The sequence below is a fragment of the Rosa chinensis genome, chromosome 5 (genome assembly GCF_002994745.2).
Source record: "Rosa chinensis cultivar Old Blush chromosome 5, RchiOBHm-V2, whole genome shotgun sequence".
NCBI lineage: Eukaryota > Viridiplantae > Streptophyta > Magnoliopsida > Rosales > Rosaceae > Rosa > Rosa chinensis.
Window position 1 is genome coordinate 46,901,243 of NC_037092.1, and position 20,316 is coordinate 46,921,558.

Below are 20,316 nucleotides of genomic sequence, written 5' to 3' on the forward strand. Positions count from 1 at the left end.
TAACCGTTAGCTTCTTATGGCCATGACCGTCCAAATGAAATTAATGGGATTGAAGCATGGCAGAAATTTCCGTTAAATGAGATTGAAAACATTTATCCAAATTTTCTCTTCGCAAACGAGTGGGATACCAAATTTCAATCCCAACTGACACGGCAACCCCATGTACCGAGTCTAAACCGACATGTTCGTAGGTGACTAACTAGTTGAAAGAATTTTTAAACAAGCCTTTCTTGAGGAAAGTGTATCTATTTACTACACAAAGTGAAAATTAAGAATAGCCCTCAATGGCAGTACCTCTGAAGTCACTTTTACAAACATGTTTAAGAACTAATTGATGGACCATTACACAACTCCCATCTCCCTACCTAAACTGAACAGGACAGGAACGAACCAAACATGGAGAAAGACCATACTATAACCTGTATACATTCACTAGTTCAAAAATCCTGTTTATTTACTGTTAAAGTTACACTGAACTGATGATGAAGGCCATTGCCTTGTCTAGAAAAGTAGTAAATGCACTGGAGGCTTTGACCAATGGTTGGAGATACACACTGATCTAGGGACAAGTCCTCCCCAACCACACACTGGGATAAAGAATTACATAGCCAACAAAATCAACCCACCAAACCTTGCTGACACCTTTTCAAAAGCTTGCTTCCCTTCATGGTATACAGTTACGTTTCACCACTTTCCTACTTGTACAGCCAAATGATGTAGAGGATCACCCAATTCATCTCTGGAATGAAGAAACTCCATTCATCGCACTGCATCTTAGTTGTAAATTTTCACCGGCTTCTCAAATGTGTGGCGATTCTACAAACGATAGCGAACTGAAGTCAAAATGTAATCCTGTCCAAGTATATATATTATCTGGCCCTGATATATGGGGACAACTTGGCCTACATGCAGTGACGAAAAGCCAATATTCATGAACACATTATCAAGGGAAAAAAGAGAAGAAGAAGCTGCATCTTACCTGATTAGCTGCATAAGCTCTTTTAGGAGCGCTGTCAGAGTGCTCCAGGCCAAGATACTGCTCCCAAGCACCATAAACATCTCTTCTCTATAAGAAGATGGACAATACGAATGAAAATTCATCATTAAAACATAAAACAAATTATATTCAATCCAGAACAGAAACACAATAGCAGCAGCATGTGGTCGATATACACACCTGGAACCGACTAGAGACGATGTCAGTGTCCTGAAGATACTCTGGCCGACCTAGCGAAAGAAATGCAAACTTCCACTGGCGACAAAATTAAAATTTAAACAGGTTAAACTAGCAATGCAGCAACAAATCAGCAACGTGCATTAATGCAGATATGACACTAACAAGTTTAATATAAATATGTGAATGCCTATATTTTTAACCAAATCAAGAAATCATAGTAACGCAGCTTTGCTTTTACCTTCGCAAATTCCTCATCTGCAACCTGTAATTTCTTTTGTATCCGACCTCTAATTTCAGCCAAGGTCTCACCTTCATGTATAACCAAGAAAAACGGTTCCCCAAAGTTTTGAATTTGCTGGGAAAGAACGACAAAATTATAGCACAATAAGATGCGATAATTTGTGGTTGAAGGTAAGCACCACACATCAGGAAAAAATATATATATATTTTAACTAAATATAGTTGCAACTACCATTTGATTCTGAGCGGTGTCTTTAGTGAAGTGGTAGACATGAATTACACGGTCATTAGGACCAAGATTTTTCTCTTCCTCTGGAACCTACACACAACACAGTAAAAGATCAATATAGAACACTCATGAAGTCAACCACACTCATGAAGTCAACCAGGAGTACGCAACGGACAGGAAAAGACCTCTTCAGCACGTAACGTCCAGTATTGATCATTTATGTTTTCGATCTTTTCACTTTGGGGAAAGACCTGCAGATGGATTACAGCACGATGAAAGAGCTATTGAAAAAGAGAAATAAATTCACTTGCTATTCCTAAGCTGCTCAATACAATGGCGACCGAGGATAAGAAGGAAAGCTGAAACAGCATAAGTCCCTTTCTTCGAATATGCTAAATTGGCCTTACATTGACAAGAATCAGGAAGAAAGAAAAAGAGTTGGATCACACAGAACCATAAAAGGGCATATTCATGAATGTAAGATATAAACTGAAAAACCATATGAACCTCACAGAACAAACATATACACGAGAATTTTGTCTAAAACAAAACATTAAAGTTAAGCAAATTTATTAGTATGCATGTTCACACATGCCACACACAGATGGTAGCACTTCCTGTAGGACTCTGCTTTGATAAAGTCACTGCTGGGTATCTTCCCCCATATTCTCTCACCACAAGACCTGTTGTGCTAGATAACATTAATCTTGACCAGTGACAGATCAAGTAAGGGGTAGGGGCATACATGGGAGGTGAAGCTTATCTGAGAGCTTCTTCACTTCACCCCAAACAAAGAAAAATTCCTGGATCCGCCACCAAATTTAAATGCCAACAAAGTTCTATGCTATCCAAAAATCCAAGTGCATGTAGATTTGGCAACTGTGCACTTAAGGATTGACACCTCAGACATAGAAATGAAACCAACCAAAACTCGGTTGAAAAACCAGACATAGAAAGCATTTGTTTAAAGGATGCTCCGCAAAACTGTATAACGACCTTTCTAGTCTTCATGGATGGTATGAAATAATTTACTTTTAGATAGGAGATGTTGATCCCACAAACTTCCATAAATTTCATATATCTATCTCACAGGTCTGTTAGTCAGAAAGTAGTTTTCATGGGAAGATCAAGCTCAGACCTTGTATATCTTGTGATAGAAAACCTCGAGCAACCTAAGTTCTGCATCTGGATGAGACAATTCAACCTGATCCAAAATTCGACACACTAGTTACTACAAAGCAAACAAGCACAAAAAACAAAAATGGTACAAAAGTATTATGCACAAAGCCATTTATAAATAGAAAGTTAGAATCAGTTGGTGGATGGCACTGACACCAAGCCAAGAGGCTAAAGCCTTCACCTTAGTTTTAAGATCATTGATTACATCCCCAACAGTGCTCTGTTTTGGCAGTCTTATGGTGTGAATAACCACCTGGTAAAGGACAGATGCATCAAAACATGTTTAACAGTATCAAACCATAAAAATTAACAAGATCTGATTGGCATGCTTACTTCATCCTTGGTAGCATGATGGAATGCAACTTTCAGGGTTTTCAAACCTTGTAATTCAGGCAGAGGGATGTCTAATACTTCATAGTACAATATATCCGAAGTCTGTCACAATATTATAAGATCAGTGACATTTTAGTTTTCAAAAATGTCACCTATCAAACAATATATCACCAAGGGCACCATTATTACCTGATTGTAGTGAACAAGCATATCAGTCAAACGGTCTACCCCCCGATACTTAATTGGCTGAGGTTTGGGTTGCTGGGAGTAACAATTATGTGAGGTAAGCCTAATTTTGGATGGATCGTCCAAACCAAGTTGTTGAGCTACTCGCTCCACAACATCATCATAGGTATGAAGTTTTGACCTTTAAAATCAACATGAAAAAAGTTGAAAACATAAAAATATTCAATCACCTTAAGATTGTAAATGGGGCATTTAGTAACAGAAATACATTGGCACATAAATAATCATAACCATCAACCACAGTTAAAACTTACAATTCTAAGCTGAAATCATCTTCTTTGGGTTTCTCAAACGATCGAAAATGAACAACCTGTGACAAATCAGATCATAAAAGTTTTTACCGTAAGCCTGAATTCACAAAATTGTGGCCACGAAGCATATATAATTGAATACAAGAATACATCGTCCAAGTAAATGACTAATTGTACCAAGGAACGTTATAGGGCAAAATTACTAGACCATCAGATACAATAGTCAATTAGGAACACAGTCTCAAGTTTGTAATGATTACAAATTTCGCATAACAGGCCTCAAAATCAATATAGCCAACTTTTGTACATAGCCATCCTAGGAAAAAAAACAAAAAAAAAAGCACCAAAGAGATAAAGAGATAAACAGTTTCTACTTTAAATGACTTCTCACAGTGGCAGGGCCATACATGAGATCAAATTTCACTGCAGAGTCCGCTATCAGAAAGCAGCCAATGCAATCAAAGCACAAAGAAATAAAAATGACAGTTCCCAATAGAGTAGATAGAAGCTTCGAAAGTCTTACGAGACGATTGTGCACAAAATCCAGAAAAGATGGGACGTCTGGATAGCGGAACTGCTGACCATTTTCAACCGGAACTGGTTTTTGGAAGCAAACAATGTCTCCATCCTCAAGCTGCAAACGAACACAAGATTTAAAATTACTGACAACAATCAGACCAAAAACAAATAAAAATATTGACAAGCAACAGATGTTCAGAAAAGTTCAAAATGTTCAGAAAATACCTGGCTGGCTCGAAATGTGAATTTCTTATCGATGGGTTCACACATGACAGTGGGCTCATACTTAATTTCCTAAACATAACAGTAAGCTATCACAGGTTACAACTAAAGCAATAAAAATCAACAGTCGCATACTATATTACTAACAAAGCAGTTGAATATGCAGCATAGGTCTCAGAATCCATAAACAGACCAGGCTGGATTTTGATATGTAATTCTATTTACTGCCTTATCCAGAATCCAAATCATCTGGTAGTACCATCCTAAGTTGCTAGGTCCACCACAGTATGGTTATGAAGGGACTAAAATTACAACGGCCCAATTCCACCTAGATGTGATGCATGAAATATCCCAACAAAAGTGGGAACACAAAGCATGTGTTCAACACCAATAAAACCCAAAATATTAACTCTAGTATGCTACCAAACCAGCAACTTCAGCACCATGACTTAGCATGGTTATTCAGCATGAAGATATAATATGCCAGATCCTACCCACTAAATCCCAGCTTCTCTATGCAGGCAAATTTAATGTAATATTGCTATTGAGAAGTTGCCTAAAAGATTACAGACAGATTCTTAAAAATGTTGTTGGATGCAAACCTCGTAAAGGTCGATCTCCTTGTCAGGGGAGATTGACCTTACATTACAAATTCAATGTAATATTGCTAATTGAGAAGTTGCCTAAAAATTAGAGAGACAAATTCTTAAGAATGTTGCTGGATGCAAACCTCGTAAAGGTCGATCTCCTCATCAGGGGCATAGCCAGCCAATTCATTTAATTTTGACAAGATTTCAGCTGGCTTACCAGTACTCTTCACAAAAAGCCGTCCAACATAACTGATATTATGGAGAAACAAGTATAATATCAGACAGCATATTCTTTCATAGCATTATTACGAGAAAGGCCAATCGAAAGATAAAGTACCGTAGTTCTTCTTTTTCAGGATCATAAAGCTTAAAGAAAAGCAGAATATCATCCTTTGTCTTGTCAGGTGGAGCAATAGGGTGTAAATCCTGAATACGAATGCAAAAAATTGGATAAAGAGCTGCAAAGATCATTCTAGGCAAGAACAACAGTCTTTAGATGCAAGACAATATTACCGGTCCAAGCTCTATTTCCAAGAACAACTTCAGTTCTGCATTATGAACCTTGTTTGATACCTCCCTCAACTGCCCAACCTAACAACAGAAGGAAAGAAATGGAAATTGAAAAATCAGGATTGATCTTATGCATACTCACTCCTATAAAGAAGCAAAAACAAGGCACACTGTTCTGGAAATAGTAAACCTAGATTTAGCAAGGGGTAACGGGTAAAAGAAGATTTAGCAATGCAACAATTAGCTTAAAAAATGGATGAAGCCAACTTTCATGTTCCACAAAAACCAAAAATAAAATGAAAAAAGAAACTTGAAACAGAAAATAAAAGAAATATCCATAGATAATTACAGATTGTGTTTCCTCCACAGGTGTCAATGGACGGTTTGGACGATATGTATGGTTTTGACGCTTTGCCCACAGCCAAAACCGCTGAAATTGCACTGGTATGCCAAACTCCTTAGCAACCTCCTCCTGGATAAAATCATTTTATGAAGAATAAGGAAAACAGTGAGATAAAGTGTGAATCGAACAATTTGCAATAAATAAATAAATACCCACTAGGACAATATTTTGACACGATCTTATATTCACACTAGCATCAGAGTAGGTAGTCATCAATCATTATGTTTTTCAACTCAGCTGATGTTTATTGTTTCTGCCTATGTTACGCTAAATTTTTCAATTGAACTGCCACCATATATGCGATAATGCAAAACCACAGTCCCCTTTATGATGTTTCCCTGTACTTTTGATTTATCTGTGAGTAAAACTTTTCCCTTCAGATGCTTCTGAAGAGAGTTTTCTGGATGTTAAATACCATTGGATGGCCTTCACAGATTTTATCGCTAACCATATTTCTCCCAAACTACTTTTTCATGTAAGAAAAAGTTGCCTATAATAAGGAGCAAGCTATTCAGTTTTCGAAATTCTTAATCTTCATGCTGTATTTTCTAAAATCATGTCATCGTTTAAAATTACTTTGAAGAAAACCAATAGCAGACCAGAAAATACCAACAAGATCCTTATCATGATAACTAATTGAAATCATCTAAAAAAAACCTAGACCTGTCATCCTGATACTGTATTGGTACAAATGTAAGTTTTTTGCTTCATTGCTAACAAGCATCACATGTTTATCACTGTTGGATGAAGGCTAACTAATGGATTGCTTGTGGGCAGAAACCACAAGCAATCCATAAGTTAACAATATGATTTCAAGAGGAAAATTAAAAAATATCATATCATTGCAAGTAAATTGCAAAAATTGGGTACACCAACATAACAAGATCATACCTTGAAAAGGTTGAAAGGCATCTGCTTCTGAATACGAAAACTTTTGACTTTGTCATGATCCACAAGATCAAAATATATATCCTTCCCAATCTGCTCCAGAAGGTTCTCGTCCCGGGCAACCTGAAGGACTCACACAAGTCACTACGTCAGAGAAGACAATTGTACAAACAAATCACAGATTAATTAGAGAGAGGTTGAACAGCTAAACCTTAATGATAGTATATAGGTGTGCCTCTGCCTTTTCTTTCTTCTTGTGCTCCTTTTCTTCTTGTTCTTTCTTCAACCTCTCCTGAGACAAATCAATGTTTGAATTTAGGCTTTTATCTGTCAGAAGAAAGTTAATGGAGAATGCACACAAGACATACATACCGGTATGTATCCACTCAAATGAACATTTGAAAGAGAATAATATGAATTAATATGACAACTTGAAAGACAATAATATTGCTAAATATGTGAGAGAAAAGGCAGAGGCTTGTGTTATTTGTATCTTTTTTTTTTTTTCCTTATTCCATGTTTAAGCATAATTTTACTGGATTGATACGGGACTTTAATCTCAAACATGTACAAATATCACATTTCTTGAAAGAATCGTGAAGTATCCACAACTTTGTACTTAAATGAGATCTCACCCGAAGATGTTCAGCAATGTCCTTCTCATCAACATTGCAGATTATTTTATCCTTGTCACTTTCACGTATGTACACCAGCATGTACGCGTTTGAGTATTTTGTAAATTTGAAAGGAGTGTTATTAAATCCAGGGTTTGTCTGCGGTAACTGTAGAACCATGAGCAAATTATGAGAAAGACTAGAACTTCAGGTAAGACAATTGACTAAATATATTTGAGCAGGTATGAAATGCAACAGTGCATGCAGAATAAGAAATGCATACCTCTTCCTCACCACCATACTGCTCCTCCAGTGCCCTCTTTATATCTTCTTTTGTTACCCTCTCATCATCAAATTTGTACCTGAGAAACACAAATCTTAATGGCATGATAATAGATAATGCTAAGCGATGATTAGCAACCTAAGTCAGCCGCTTTCTGTGTGTCCTATATGCATTTCTCATAATTCAATGTACTGCATTTATATATGCTTCTGAAACTTTCTGAATTAAGTTGTCCACGCACACAAAAATTGTCTGCACATTTGAGTGGATGCATGACAAAAAAAATGAAGAACCGGATGCGTACCACTGATCAGAAAGCGTCGGTCTGATAAAGGCGTAGTAATGTCCACCATGCACCCCACCACTGTGTACCAATACACTGCAAACAACCACCAAATGCCTGAGTACAATATAATCCTATCTATTCCAGAATGGTAAGAATATTACAGAATTTCAAGAAGCAATCTCAACAAGTTCGTGAATCAAATCAATTACGGAATTTAATGGGGGGAAATTTCTTCCCCAGCCTTTACTGATGACTAAAGCTCCTATCTATTTGAGAATGGTAACAAGATAAGCACAGATATCTGTGTGAACATAAATTGACTTGATTGTTCCTTAACTACGCAATAGTGCTCTTTTGAAAGAAAGAAAAGGGTCCCCTTCAAAAAAAAAAAAAGGCAGACACATATTAATTGAAAAGCATCTAGTTTTCATTTTTGGGTGAACAAGCATGTATACCAAAATCAACTACAACTAGTTTGCAACAAAACTAATTCACTCCAGGCATTTGCCAGATGTCAATCAAAGTATCCTCGCAGCAAAAACTATCTGACCATATCAAGATGCTAAAGGCCAAAAAGTATTCAGTTGCATAGTTTTAACTATACTGATGTCAGAAAAAGGGGATTCGACAAAACATGAAAAGCCATTACTATGAGAATTTAAACTCGTCAGTAGCAAGATCTGGAGGCCTTCCCATATATCCACCCCTGATTAGTGAATCTCACAATTATAATTACCATGTGAAAGGATATCACAAGAAAGCTTGACTAGGAGATTTACTCCCGAGCAGAATGGTCTGATTATGAAAATTAGTAATGCCGTTGACAAAGTACCTGTGAAGTGTGTAAAGGTTGCGAACACTCCTATCAGCTTCAGGTGATAAATATTTTCCATTATCTCGATCAAGGTCAAGTTGCAAAGGGAACTCATAACGGTCATTAATCTACACAATGAGAAAGAAAAGAATAGTTATAATCTGTTATGTCGAAGAAGAAGAAAAGTATTTAAGCAAGTTTTGTAGATTAATATTTAACATCACAACAGTCAATCTAATCATACATTATCAGTTTCAACCAGAAAAAGTCACAGCAACGAAACAACTGTATGTGCTCAGAATTCCGGTGCTTTAAGAGGTAGATAACTCGTGAAACAACCAGTCACTATTGACTAAATTAGACTTCACCCAACTGACTGCCTAATGGGTACCTAATATTTCATATGAATCAACAATCCCAAACGAAAGACTTCAGCAAAATAGAAATGTCATTTTATACAATTTTAATTTGGAGATGCGACTGTGTAAATTAAGTAACAAAGGGACTACAAAACCATGAGTTCAGGTCCAGTGACTCAAATTACTTACAGGAATACGAATACATATTACAATAAGGACATTCCAGCTAACATGCACAAATAATAGACAAGACTGAATCGAAGGAAGTTTTGTAAATTCCAACCTTCACCATGGTGTCTCGCATAAAGTCGTACTCAAACCGTTTCAGTTGAAGTTGAAGAACAGGTGGAAAGTCAATGAAGAGAACCCCTTTCTTAGCATCCTGAAAATATTACGAAAGTCCAAAATGGTCATCAACAAAGTCTGATCCAAAACACCAATAATTTCTTATGACAACCAGAAACTAAATAACAGTAAACAAAAGGAACTAAACAAGCTTGTTGCAAATGCACACTGCCCTAGCCCGTTAGAGATGGGATGTTACAGTCCAGCCACAAAGCAAACAAGAGGCAATATCTTTAACCCACACAAACTGGTGTATCTATTGTCTTCTGTTTCCAGCGCAATGTGATACAAAACTATCAGTTATTGTGATTCAAGTATAAATGCGTCATAATTTCAAAATATATATACCAAGTAGTGCTAGGACCTGTGAGTGAAAAGTGGCTCCTGATATCAGTCTTACTCAGCTCTAATAGCAGATAACAACCTCATAATGCAGATTCCCATTTATAAACTTATTATATAGAAATCGAAGCATACATGAACAAGACTTACACAATACATATATATATATAGACACGTATATGAAAAAGCATAGGACAGCAGGATAATTTAGCATTTAAAAGAGAGAAAAGAGTGATCAATAAGAATGCTGTCAGAAAATGTGAAGTATCTCTGTTTTAGATTAGATATTAAGCAAAACAGTAGTTATCCTTTGTCTTGGACAATTATAGGGGGAAAAATGTTAGGAATGGCATATTACATGCTTAAGTGGTTTGCTTGAGCGGATTTGCAGACCACCTACCAAATAGAAAAAACTCAAAAAGTGCATGAAAAGTTCTAACTAGATTTAATACACAACACTGAATTATCTAAAGCAAACCAGCCAGTTTGCTCAGCTCATCGGTTTCTTCTCCCAGACCCTGTCAGTTTCTTTTTAACACTCCTAAAGTGTACCAACCAGGCAAAATGAAAATCTTTGGCTGTTTCACTGGTCTAAATTACGCAATTGCTTCATACTTGTGTCTCAGCTGATAAGTAGATCCATTACTTTTTCTTTTCTTCTTTTCCAATAAGAAAACAGTAATTATACTCTCTAAAATTTCTAAAGGTTACAAACTTGGATTAGGTTTACGTAACTATAAGCATTCCAGCATTGAGAAAACAAAATTTTAAGCACTGCAAAATCTATTCCTCCCTCACTTTGCCATGATGACGATGGACACACAACCTGTGCACTTGTTTTCTTTGCTTTTTTCTCTAATTCACTTTTCTTTTAGCTTGACAATGTCTAATCTTTGTAAGTTACCATCTTCTGCAATTATCCTTTCTTTGTCCAGCTGTTTTTTTTTTAGGCTAGATATTAATATCTTCTCTCAGATTTTAGTACAAATGACGCTGAAAATTAGGATTGCCTTTTCTAGGATTGGGTTCCCACCACAAATAAACAATATATAAGTGCGGCTATTAACATCCTACCAAATCTTCAGTGATCTACATATCATTCTTAGCGGGAAGTTCCACTGTTACCCTTACTTTAAGATTTTTTTTTTTTTTTTTTTAAATAAGACTCCGGATGACCAATATAATCCCATCCAACAGGTACTAATTTCTGCCTTGAGTCGGCCATAACATTCCACTATAATTGTGAAACAACAGAACTAGCCTTTGGTACATGTACACCAAGATTTGGTTGAACAGAGAACATTCAATCCAAGTAACAATGTAAAGGTTAAAGAAAGCCCAGTACTGCATACCAAGCAGAGAGCGAGAATTGGGAGGGGAAGGGGTTAAACTTTGCTGCCATTGGTGCCATGGCCAAGTGGGACTCTGATGACTTGCTGGTTTCTTTTTCATATATATATATATATATATATATACATACACACACACACACTCACACACATATATACTTGAGAGCAAAACTAAAAATTTTGGATTAAAAATGGATAAGTCGGTTTAAGTTAGCTACTGAGCATAAGGTAGACATCTATGGCTGCAGCCATAATCTATAACTTACTCAAGTCAATGAACATATAAACTCTCATAAGTTCATGCAATATTATCAGCCTGCAAACTGACTAAAGTTACCAACCTGTAATCCATTCTGTTCAGCATGATACTTGTTATCCCCCTCAAGACGTTCAACTTCTACATACTTATCAAAAGAAGCATATACATCACGACACCCTTTGACATCGAGCTGAAGGTCTGTCATACGCGTGTAAAAAATTAGCATTATCCAAACAGCAGCTTAATCAATGGGTGTGGGGGGAAAAAAAAAGACTACCATAAAATGACTCCTTTCTTGTAGATTTGTAGTCCACATTAATGCATTCGATGTAGTTCATATGGTGACCTTCAAATAACTTCTGTATGGTTCCCTCTACAACAGTTCCCTGCGAACAAAGCAAAAAGTTATTAAAAGTTCCGAAAAGTTTGCCAAGCTCCAAAACTCATCAATATATTATTTTTCTTCTGAACAACAAAAAAAGGAAGAAAAAAAAAAAGAGTCATCAATTTAATTCTAATAATATCGTTTACCTTCATTTTGTCCTCCAGTTTTTCACACAAGACCCTATTTAGTTCTTGCACATCATGCTGCATAAATGAATCATATGTATCCCATCCAAAAGACTTTGTCAGCTCTTTTGTTGCAACACTATTATCACTGTACTGGAGTTTGTAAAATAGACTCTGAAGAGCCAATGGTATGCTTTGTGATGGCAAATCATTCTCAGTCGTGGGCATATGGTAAACAGCCTGAAATATATATACACAAGATATTGAAGCTTTTCTCATCACAAGACAGTGTTCTCCAGATATCAAACCAAAACATGGCACTCAGCTAACCTTTCTAAAATAAGGAATATGATACAGAGTCTGCAGGAGAGAGTTCATATAGCATGTTGCTCCTTGGTTCTTAAGCCCAACATACCCCGTTTCCTTCTTTGAGTCATATGTCCAATAATCTACAACCCTACGAACGAGAACTTCCGCTTCAATTATAACCGCATCATTCACGAGATAACCTCTGCTGGGATCGTACAGTTCACCAAGAGGCATAAAGGATGTGAAACCCCAATCACTTTCCCGTGCATTGAACTGATGTTGTGTGTCTGTATCATGCAACTAGGATGGAATTAATATCTATAGGCTCACTAAAATGTATTTTCTGCATTTTTTTTTTAATAAGGATAAAACAAAAGGCAACATTAAGTTAAGAAGGTGGTAAATGGTTGCTACCAGAACTCCAATTGCTCAAGATTAACCCTAAAAGACTATCAAAGTTCAAAATTTCAAGGGCTAAGCTAGTGCAAATAAACGGCAATGAAAAACATAACTATGTCAGACGTGTTGAAATTCCCAATTGTCTTATGTTCACCGTGCAATGAGTTCATCCAATGCGACAGATCTTTTGTTGGACTATGTATGTTCTAACAAACTACAAGGTGAAGAACTAATCTTTTACATTATCAAAAATAGGAAGAAAAAAAATTCTCTGCTACTTTCTTGAATTCCACAAATGACAAACTGCTCCAAAGTCATTGCTAGAAAAATCACACCCACATTATAGCTTAAACAATTAAATTATCATTATGTCCAAAACAGAAGTGAATATGTTACACAGTGGATGATTTATATAGAACATATCCGAGGAAGTACCTTTTCGTACAGAATACTTGGTATGAAGTTGATTGAGAACTCCCAAGCTAAATTGAGCATATCTACTCCACCCATATGGCAAATTTGACGAATCCGCAACATCCAAATACATAGACAAATGATCCACATTGTTTCCCTTGGGAAAAATAAGCACACGCCTGCCAAAGCAAAGCAAAGAGATACATATCAAAGGAAACCAGAGAGGAACAAGTATATCAAAGCAAAGCAGCAATGTGAAAAAGAAAGAAATGATGACGATACCATTTATAGCCACCAACAACAAATATGTCAGAATAAAGCTTCTTTGTATTCATCCTAGAAAAGTTGTCAATTCTCCATGTGAATCTCGATGAAGGAGGATCTTCTACTGGTTGGTTCTCCACATTATTAGCATTTTCAGGCTGTGCAACAACTAATGATATGCAAAGGCAACAAAAGTAAATAAATAGGTTACAACAATTTCATCCAACCAGTACTTCACAATAAAGATTTTTAAAAAAAAATGTAGTGCAATATAATATAAAACATTGACATTGTGTGCAGTCATCAATGAAAAACTAAAATGATAAAGTTCATTTCAGAACTATGGCCGAGAAACATCTAAATGAATAGATATTTAGCTGAGAACTCTTTCGTTTCGATTTAACTTAAAATACTTTTCATGTAGTCGAAACACAACCACAGTCTACCACTTATCCCCAATTATCAACAAAATTGAGCACAAGAAGAGAGACATAGTGACGGATCAGCATACCATCCATGGGCTGGTGATTGTTTTCAGGCAAATCCGAGGCTGGAACAAGCATCTCCTCGTCCTCTGGTTGCTGCAAAACAAAACAACAGAAAAAGAGGCGAAAATGAAATCAGAGCCGCGTCGCTTGGGGCACACCAAAACAAAGCCCTATTATATCAATTCCAACAAAACCCTAAAAATCCTGAACAGCAGCGAAATCACAACAAAGTTGAAAGCAAGAAGCCCTAGACAATCCCAATTTCCACTTCCTTTTTCCAAAAGAGAGCGCGATTAACACAGTAAAATCAAACAAAGCTAGGGATGATGAACAAGCCAGAAGATTGAAACAAAACGCCGAAGCTCTCATGTATGATGATATCTAAACAGGCATAGGCATAAAGAGAGATGCACGTAAACTCGTAGAGAGAGAGAGAGAGAGAGAAGCGTACATCAATAGGGGCAGGGGTCATGACAGTCATGGCGGAATGAAGCCTCGGGAATGAGATATGGGGATACCTCAACCTCAAGCTCACTGAGATTACAGAGAAGATGAGAGAGAGAGAGACAGAGAGTAAAGGATGCAGTAAGACACAAAGTGAAAAAATGGCGATCACCAGAAGCAAGGTCGAGGAGAGAGAGAACGAGAGAGAGAAGGGTTATGGTCTTTGCATCTTTTATATGTAGATTGGCTACTCTGGTAATTTCCCCGTCAGTACATGACGGTAGACGGACTTTGTGACCAAATGTCCCCCATATGGGTACCTTCTCAGGCCCATAATCAATACTCAACTGAGGACGGTCCAACGTGTATAAAAAGCAACGGTGTGCTGATTAAAAGCCCACAGATTTAAAATATACATTCTTTTTCTGGATGAATGGGGGCAAAAGACCAGACAAAACAAATAATTACGAATCAGAAATTACAGTATTAGGCTATGTTTGTTACATGGGACTGGACTGGATTGGAGTAACTTATATAAGAAAATAAGACTCATCCCACGTTTGGCACACATGAGGACTCAATTAAATGAGATTAGAGAGTCCCCGCATCAGCTCCCGACCTTCTTACATAGAACCCCCAAAACTCATCGGACTGTGGAAGCACGGGCTTCAACAACGCATTAGTCTCTCCTTCCCTTTTGCGCGCTTCAACCTCGTCTCTCCTTCTCTTTCGTGCTTCAGCCTCGTCTCTCCACTCTCGATCGCGCATCATCCTCCTTGAACTTCTATGTTCAATTTCTTTTCTATGTCATGCTCCTTTTGCTTTGATTCTGATTCCCTCTTCCCTTCAACCCTGTCTAGCTTCTTCTTCTCATGTATCTACTGTGATTTGTTAAATTAAAGACTATGGATTGATTTTCTATTAACAATTGTTTATGGGTTGTAACAATTGGTGTCTGGGTAGCTTGATTTGCTAAGAATTGATCAATTTCAAGATTGGGTTTTTTTTTTCTTTTAACAATGTCTGTGTTTTTATCTTCTTCTTTGGTTGGTTGTTTTCATTGATTTTGAATGTTGATCAATTCTGGGTTTTTTCTTTCTTTTAACAACGTCTGTGTTTTTATCTTCTTATTTGGCTGTTTGTTTTCATTGATTTTGGATGTTGATCAATTCTGGGTCAAGTAACTGTAACTAGTCATGTAACTGGTCACGTAACTGAACATGTCACTGACCAAGTAACTGACCATGTCACTGGTCAAGTAACTGACCATGTCACTGACCAAGTAACTGACCATGTCACTGACCAAGTAACTGACCATGTCACTGACCAAGTATCTGTAACTGGTCAAGTAACTGACCATGTCACTGACCAAGTAACTGACCATGTCACTGACCAAGTATCTGTAACTGGTCAAGTAATTGACCATGTCACTGACCAAGTAACTGACCATGTCACTGACCAAGTAACTGACTGACCATGTCACTGACCAAGTAACTGACCATGTCACTGACCAAGTAACTGACCATGTCACTGACCAAGTATCTGTAACTGGTCAAGTAACTGACCATGTCACTGACCAAGTAACTGACCATGTCACTGACCAAGTAACTGACCATGTCACTGACCAAGTAACTGTAACTGGTCACGTAAGGGATACAATTTCTGGATTTGTCTTCAGCTTTCTCATTCCAATTTTCCTTTCTTCTCACAAACTCATAAAATTGTTCATGTCTCTACAAATTACCAACTTTTAGTCCAATACACAAACAAACATGAGATAGGACTATTTTGACTATTCTGCTCTTTAGTCCTAAGCAGTACCAAACATGGGTCATGTATTAACATAGCATATCCCAGGTTAGAAGAGTCCTAGACTATTATAGGAAATAAGGTGGGGGATAATAGTCCCACGTAACAAACACCACCTTAGTCTTCTAGATCTAGGAGTTGCGCACAGACCATCAAGCAAAAGCATTAATAACTTGCGGAGGAGGTTGTTCTATGAAAAGCACTCCAAGTTCAGCACTAACACCATCTTTAGAAAGCACACTGACAACCGAGTTTTGTTTCTCGATGAACATGACAAATGTCACAGTTCAAGAACTATCCCTGCAAAAATTGGTAGCTGCAGAGAACTAACTTAAGAGGATGCCAACTCATTTACCCCATTGTTGATTAAATTAACTAAAACCTCATAATCACGTTCAACAATAAGATGTTGACAATGATTCTTGCTTTGAGAGGAGGAAAAAGTAAAAACGTCGAATTTTTGTTTTCAGTTTCTCTAACTAAAAATTAAAAATATTTTCAATTTTAGTTCTTCACATTTTGATAAATAAGTCACCGAACATCTTTTTACCCTATTTTCATTGTCTAAAATGAAAATACAGGCATGAAAACATCTTATATTTTTAAAAACAAATTTTTCCAAACAATGATGGTTGTAATAAATTATGTAAAAGTATTTCTATCATACCTCTAAAATGGGTATTTTGACCTCACTCCCAACTGGAAAAAAAAATGTTTCCCTTCCACTTTGTTCGAAAAACTAGTATATGCATTCCTCAACTCATCAAGCCAGTTTTTCAATTTCAAAAGTTTGTCACTATCAAGGTTTAGTAATAGGATTTATACATGTTAGGGTTATATATCTTTTTTTGAAATTTTCATTCAACTTTTGGAAAACTCCTGAATTCTCCCCTTTGTCACCAACAGACTATAGAGAGAGTGGGAGTGGGAATGAGAAAGATAAATTATTCTCGAGATTTTTATAATTCAATATTAGTTAGCTTATTAATAAAGGCTTGCTAAGAACTCTTTGACTCAATGTCTCTTTCCAACTTAGTCAATCCTTAAAACTCACACACTATATTCCGCTTAGTTTTGTCACAAACAAACTAATCTCCTTTAGAGTTGATGTTATTAAGAGTATCTTAACCCCTAAACCCGAATCCAAGCCTGAGTGAGCCCAAGTGCTACTATCCTAAGCCGCCCAAATAGGTCCAAGCCCAAGGAGGGTGAACCCTGGCAGCCAATCCAGCCCAAAGCTTGTCCAATCAGCCATTTTCGCTCCAACTCTGACCCGAACCTCCAACCAGCCGGCGCCGAGGGTTCAAAACGCAGCCTTTGATCGTAGCCTCAGGAGGATCTGCAACCTTACAACTCCCTACCGTCATCCGGTATAGGCGACACCACCAGTTCGATCTTAGTCCCTGATCAGGTTGAAAACGAACCCGATCTGACCACGATCCTGTCAGAGCCTCTGTAAGTACATTTTGTAATCCTATGGATTTGTATGACCTTATGGCTGTGTTTTGTACAATGAGTTGGATTTGATTAGAAATTCAATCCTTATGAAACTTGATTATATTGGATTGGACTCCTATCCAATATTACATTTGGTAGGCATATAATTATGGCTAATTGGATAAGCCAAAAACTGCCATTTTGAACATTTTTCTTCTTATTATCAATTTCTTTTTCTCTTGTCAAGCACTCATAAACTTTTGATATAAAAATAAAGATAACAGCACTCACAAACTACAATATGAATTTTACTTTAATAAGTCTAGACATATGATTTAATAAATCAAAACTAAAAAAGAAGCTTATGCTAATAAAATGATAATTCCTAGAGTAAACTACAAAGGCCATGTGTCACTCCCCGATTTTTAAACAACATTAAAAATTAATATAATCCCAGAATTATACATGTGTGATGGTTCAACCATCTATACAAAATACATGAACCCACTATGTCAATACAGACTCGCTCCGCAGAGTCATATATTACACAAGTTTACAAATTAAATTGTCACAACAAAATAATATGTAAATGCTCCTCAGAGCTTACTACATAGCAAAAGTCTTAACAACGGTAAAGTCACAAAATTGGTTTCCTACTGTAAAGCTGCAACTATATATCAGAACTCAGCTTCAGCCACGAATACCTTGATCTGCAGGATTAATCCCTACACTATCGAATAGTGCACCGGATTGCCACACAACAAACCCGGTAAGCTTATGAAAGCTCGTATGAGTAAACTCAAATACAACAACCGAAACAACTCACACCAATCACAAGAAAAACTCATCCATTCCAATTAAGGAAACAACTCACTCAAATCAAGGGAAAAACCCACCTGTTCCAGTTAAGGAAACAACTCACACAAACAAATCACACAAGCAACTCACACTTAATTTCTTTCGAAACTTCTCATCATTTTCTCATAAGGAAACACGTGACACATAGTGACAAAATCATATTAACTGAAACCAACAATTAAATATGAAAACCCCCGTTCATCGTGGACAATAAAAGAAAAAATATATTCAAGACTCCCTTTTAAAAACTCGTACTCATGAGTCACAATTAACCTCACTGTTACCCCCATGAGATACCCTGGCAAACAAACTAGAGCTCTCATTGATCGTAGCTATATCCCGGCCAAGGACATGGTTCCGATAACCCACCCTCAGCCACTTTCGTGACCCTCGATCAGCAGTGGTGATCTCCAATCCTCAGCCCTCAAGTCTTTGGATCCCCAGTATAAATACCAAAACATTTAAAGGAGTCTCATTGGACCCAAAATGTTACACAAATCCCGATCACCAACTGTGACCTCCATATATAAAGACCAAAACATTAAACAAGTCGCACTGGACCCAAAATGATACCCGAATCTAAAATAAAAGATTCCCCGATCCTCGACCATTAAGTCTTTGGATCCCCAAAATGTCACACCCAAAAACAATGACATCAACCCATTCCCATGCAAATACTGCTTATATCACAATAAATCCACCCATATATACATATATATTTCATGTAAATATATATATATATATATAGTCATTGACTTAGGAATGCTACTAATACCAACTATAGTTTGCAGTTAAATAAATAACTCCAAAAACGACAAGGTAACTTCGTTCGTAAATGAACATTGTGAGATTACTCACTTCTGAATCTCGCTACATCTTCTATAAAGAATAGACTAACACAACCACAAACTATCCGTCCAAGAATACTTCATCAAGTATCTGGAGTTTGAATCAACTAGGCCTAGATCACTGCCACAAGCCAAAAACAACTGCTCACCTTGAGTTGAAGCACCTCCAGTGAGAATTGCTCAACCAAACCACTAAGGATCGAACGAGGATGCTCCCAGTAACCTAACACAACTGGTTTGAAACCTTGCCATTGCCTGAGCAATGAGAACCAGTCGGGTCCAACACAGCTTGATTTTCTGCTTCGATGCGCCGCTGTGGAAGAGAATCGTTGCTAGAAACAGTCGTAGGGAAGACCGGAACATGGAGGCAAGTAGATCTGGGTTGATTTCACCGCCAGAGGTCGTCGGAGAACGAAACGCTGGAGGGGTTGGGTCTGTCGGTGTTGAGGAGAGAGAACAGAGCTTTCCGGTTTCTATTTTTGGAAGTTTCTGAAAATGTCAATTAATGAAATTCCCAAAATAGAAATTGCTATTTATAGGAATTTCCAAAAATAGAAGAAATTTTCACTGACCATAACTTTCTCATACAAACTCTGATTTACGCGTTCCGCATATCCACAAACTCGTATCGACGTGCTCTATGACTTTTGTGAAGGAAGTTTTTCAGAGAAACCTAACAAATAAAAAGTCAACCCTTTTGACCTCTCGAAACTAAAACATTTCGAGTAATTATTCGTCCGGAATACTTCCACATCAACCTCGAACTACGTACATGTACCAACAACCACTGAATAAATTTTGAAAAATCTTCAAAAAATAATAACGAATTTCTAGGGTGTTACACCATGACTCATCAGTAGTTCAGTATAAAAAAATACAATGACTAAACTTAGGTTTAAACTACAAAGTTGAAACAATTCTTAAAATTGTAGTCATATGACTAACAAATAAGTTGCATGACGAATTCCATCTTTTCTATAGGCCTTGTGAAATTTTCAACGTCACTTTGGACGAGCTAATTTTTCGCGTTCAAATGCGGAGTTAAGGACTTCGGGAAATGGCTTAGGGTTGGACCTTAGGCCTAAAAATAGCCTAGGG

The 20,316-nt window shown here is 37.1% G+C and overlaps 1 protein-coding gene across 1 annotated transcript; it reads right to left on the reverse strand.

The window, feature by feature from the left end:
* Window positions 1-230: 230 nt before the first annotated feature.
* LOC112202803 (ubiquitin C-terminal hydrolase 12) lies at window positions 231-14,489 on the reverse strand. Its single transcript, XM_024343811.2, has 32 exons — window positions 14,274-14,489; window positions 13,846-13,915; window positions 13,353-13,503; window positions 13,092-13,249; window positions 12,279-12,544; window positions 11,970-12,188; window positions 11,716-11,824; window positions 11,521-11,636; window positions 9,427-9,525; window positions 8,803-8,912; window positions 7,989-8,063; window positions 7,685-7,763; window positions 7,423-7,569; window positions 6,999-7,079; window positions 6,791-6,910; window positions 5,846-5,968; window positions 5,500-5,577; window positions 5,324-5,412; window positions 5,127-5,235; window positions 4,400-4,468; window positions 4,179-4,289; window positions 3,659-3,714; window positions 3,348-3,525; window positions 3,159-3,260; window positions 3,007-3,078; window positions 2,785-2,850; window positions 1,832-1,897; window positions 1,650-1,736; window positions 1,416-1,532; window positions 1,178-1,252; window positions 980-1,066; window positions 231-816 (listed from the first exon to the last, which is right to left on the reverse strand). Exons 1-32 carry the CDS (start codon window positions 14,301-14,303, stop codon window positions 775-777), a joined length of 3,357 nt encoding a protein of 1,118 aa, XP_024199579.1. The 5' UTR covers window positions 14,304-14,489; the 3' UTR covers window positions 231-774.
* Between the last annotated feature and the right edge of the window lie 5,827 nt (window positions 14,490-20,316).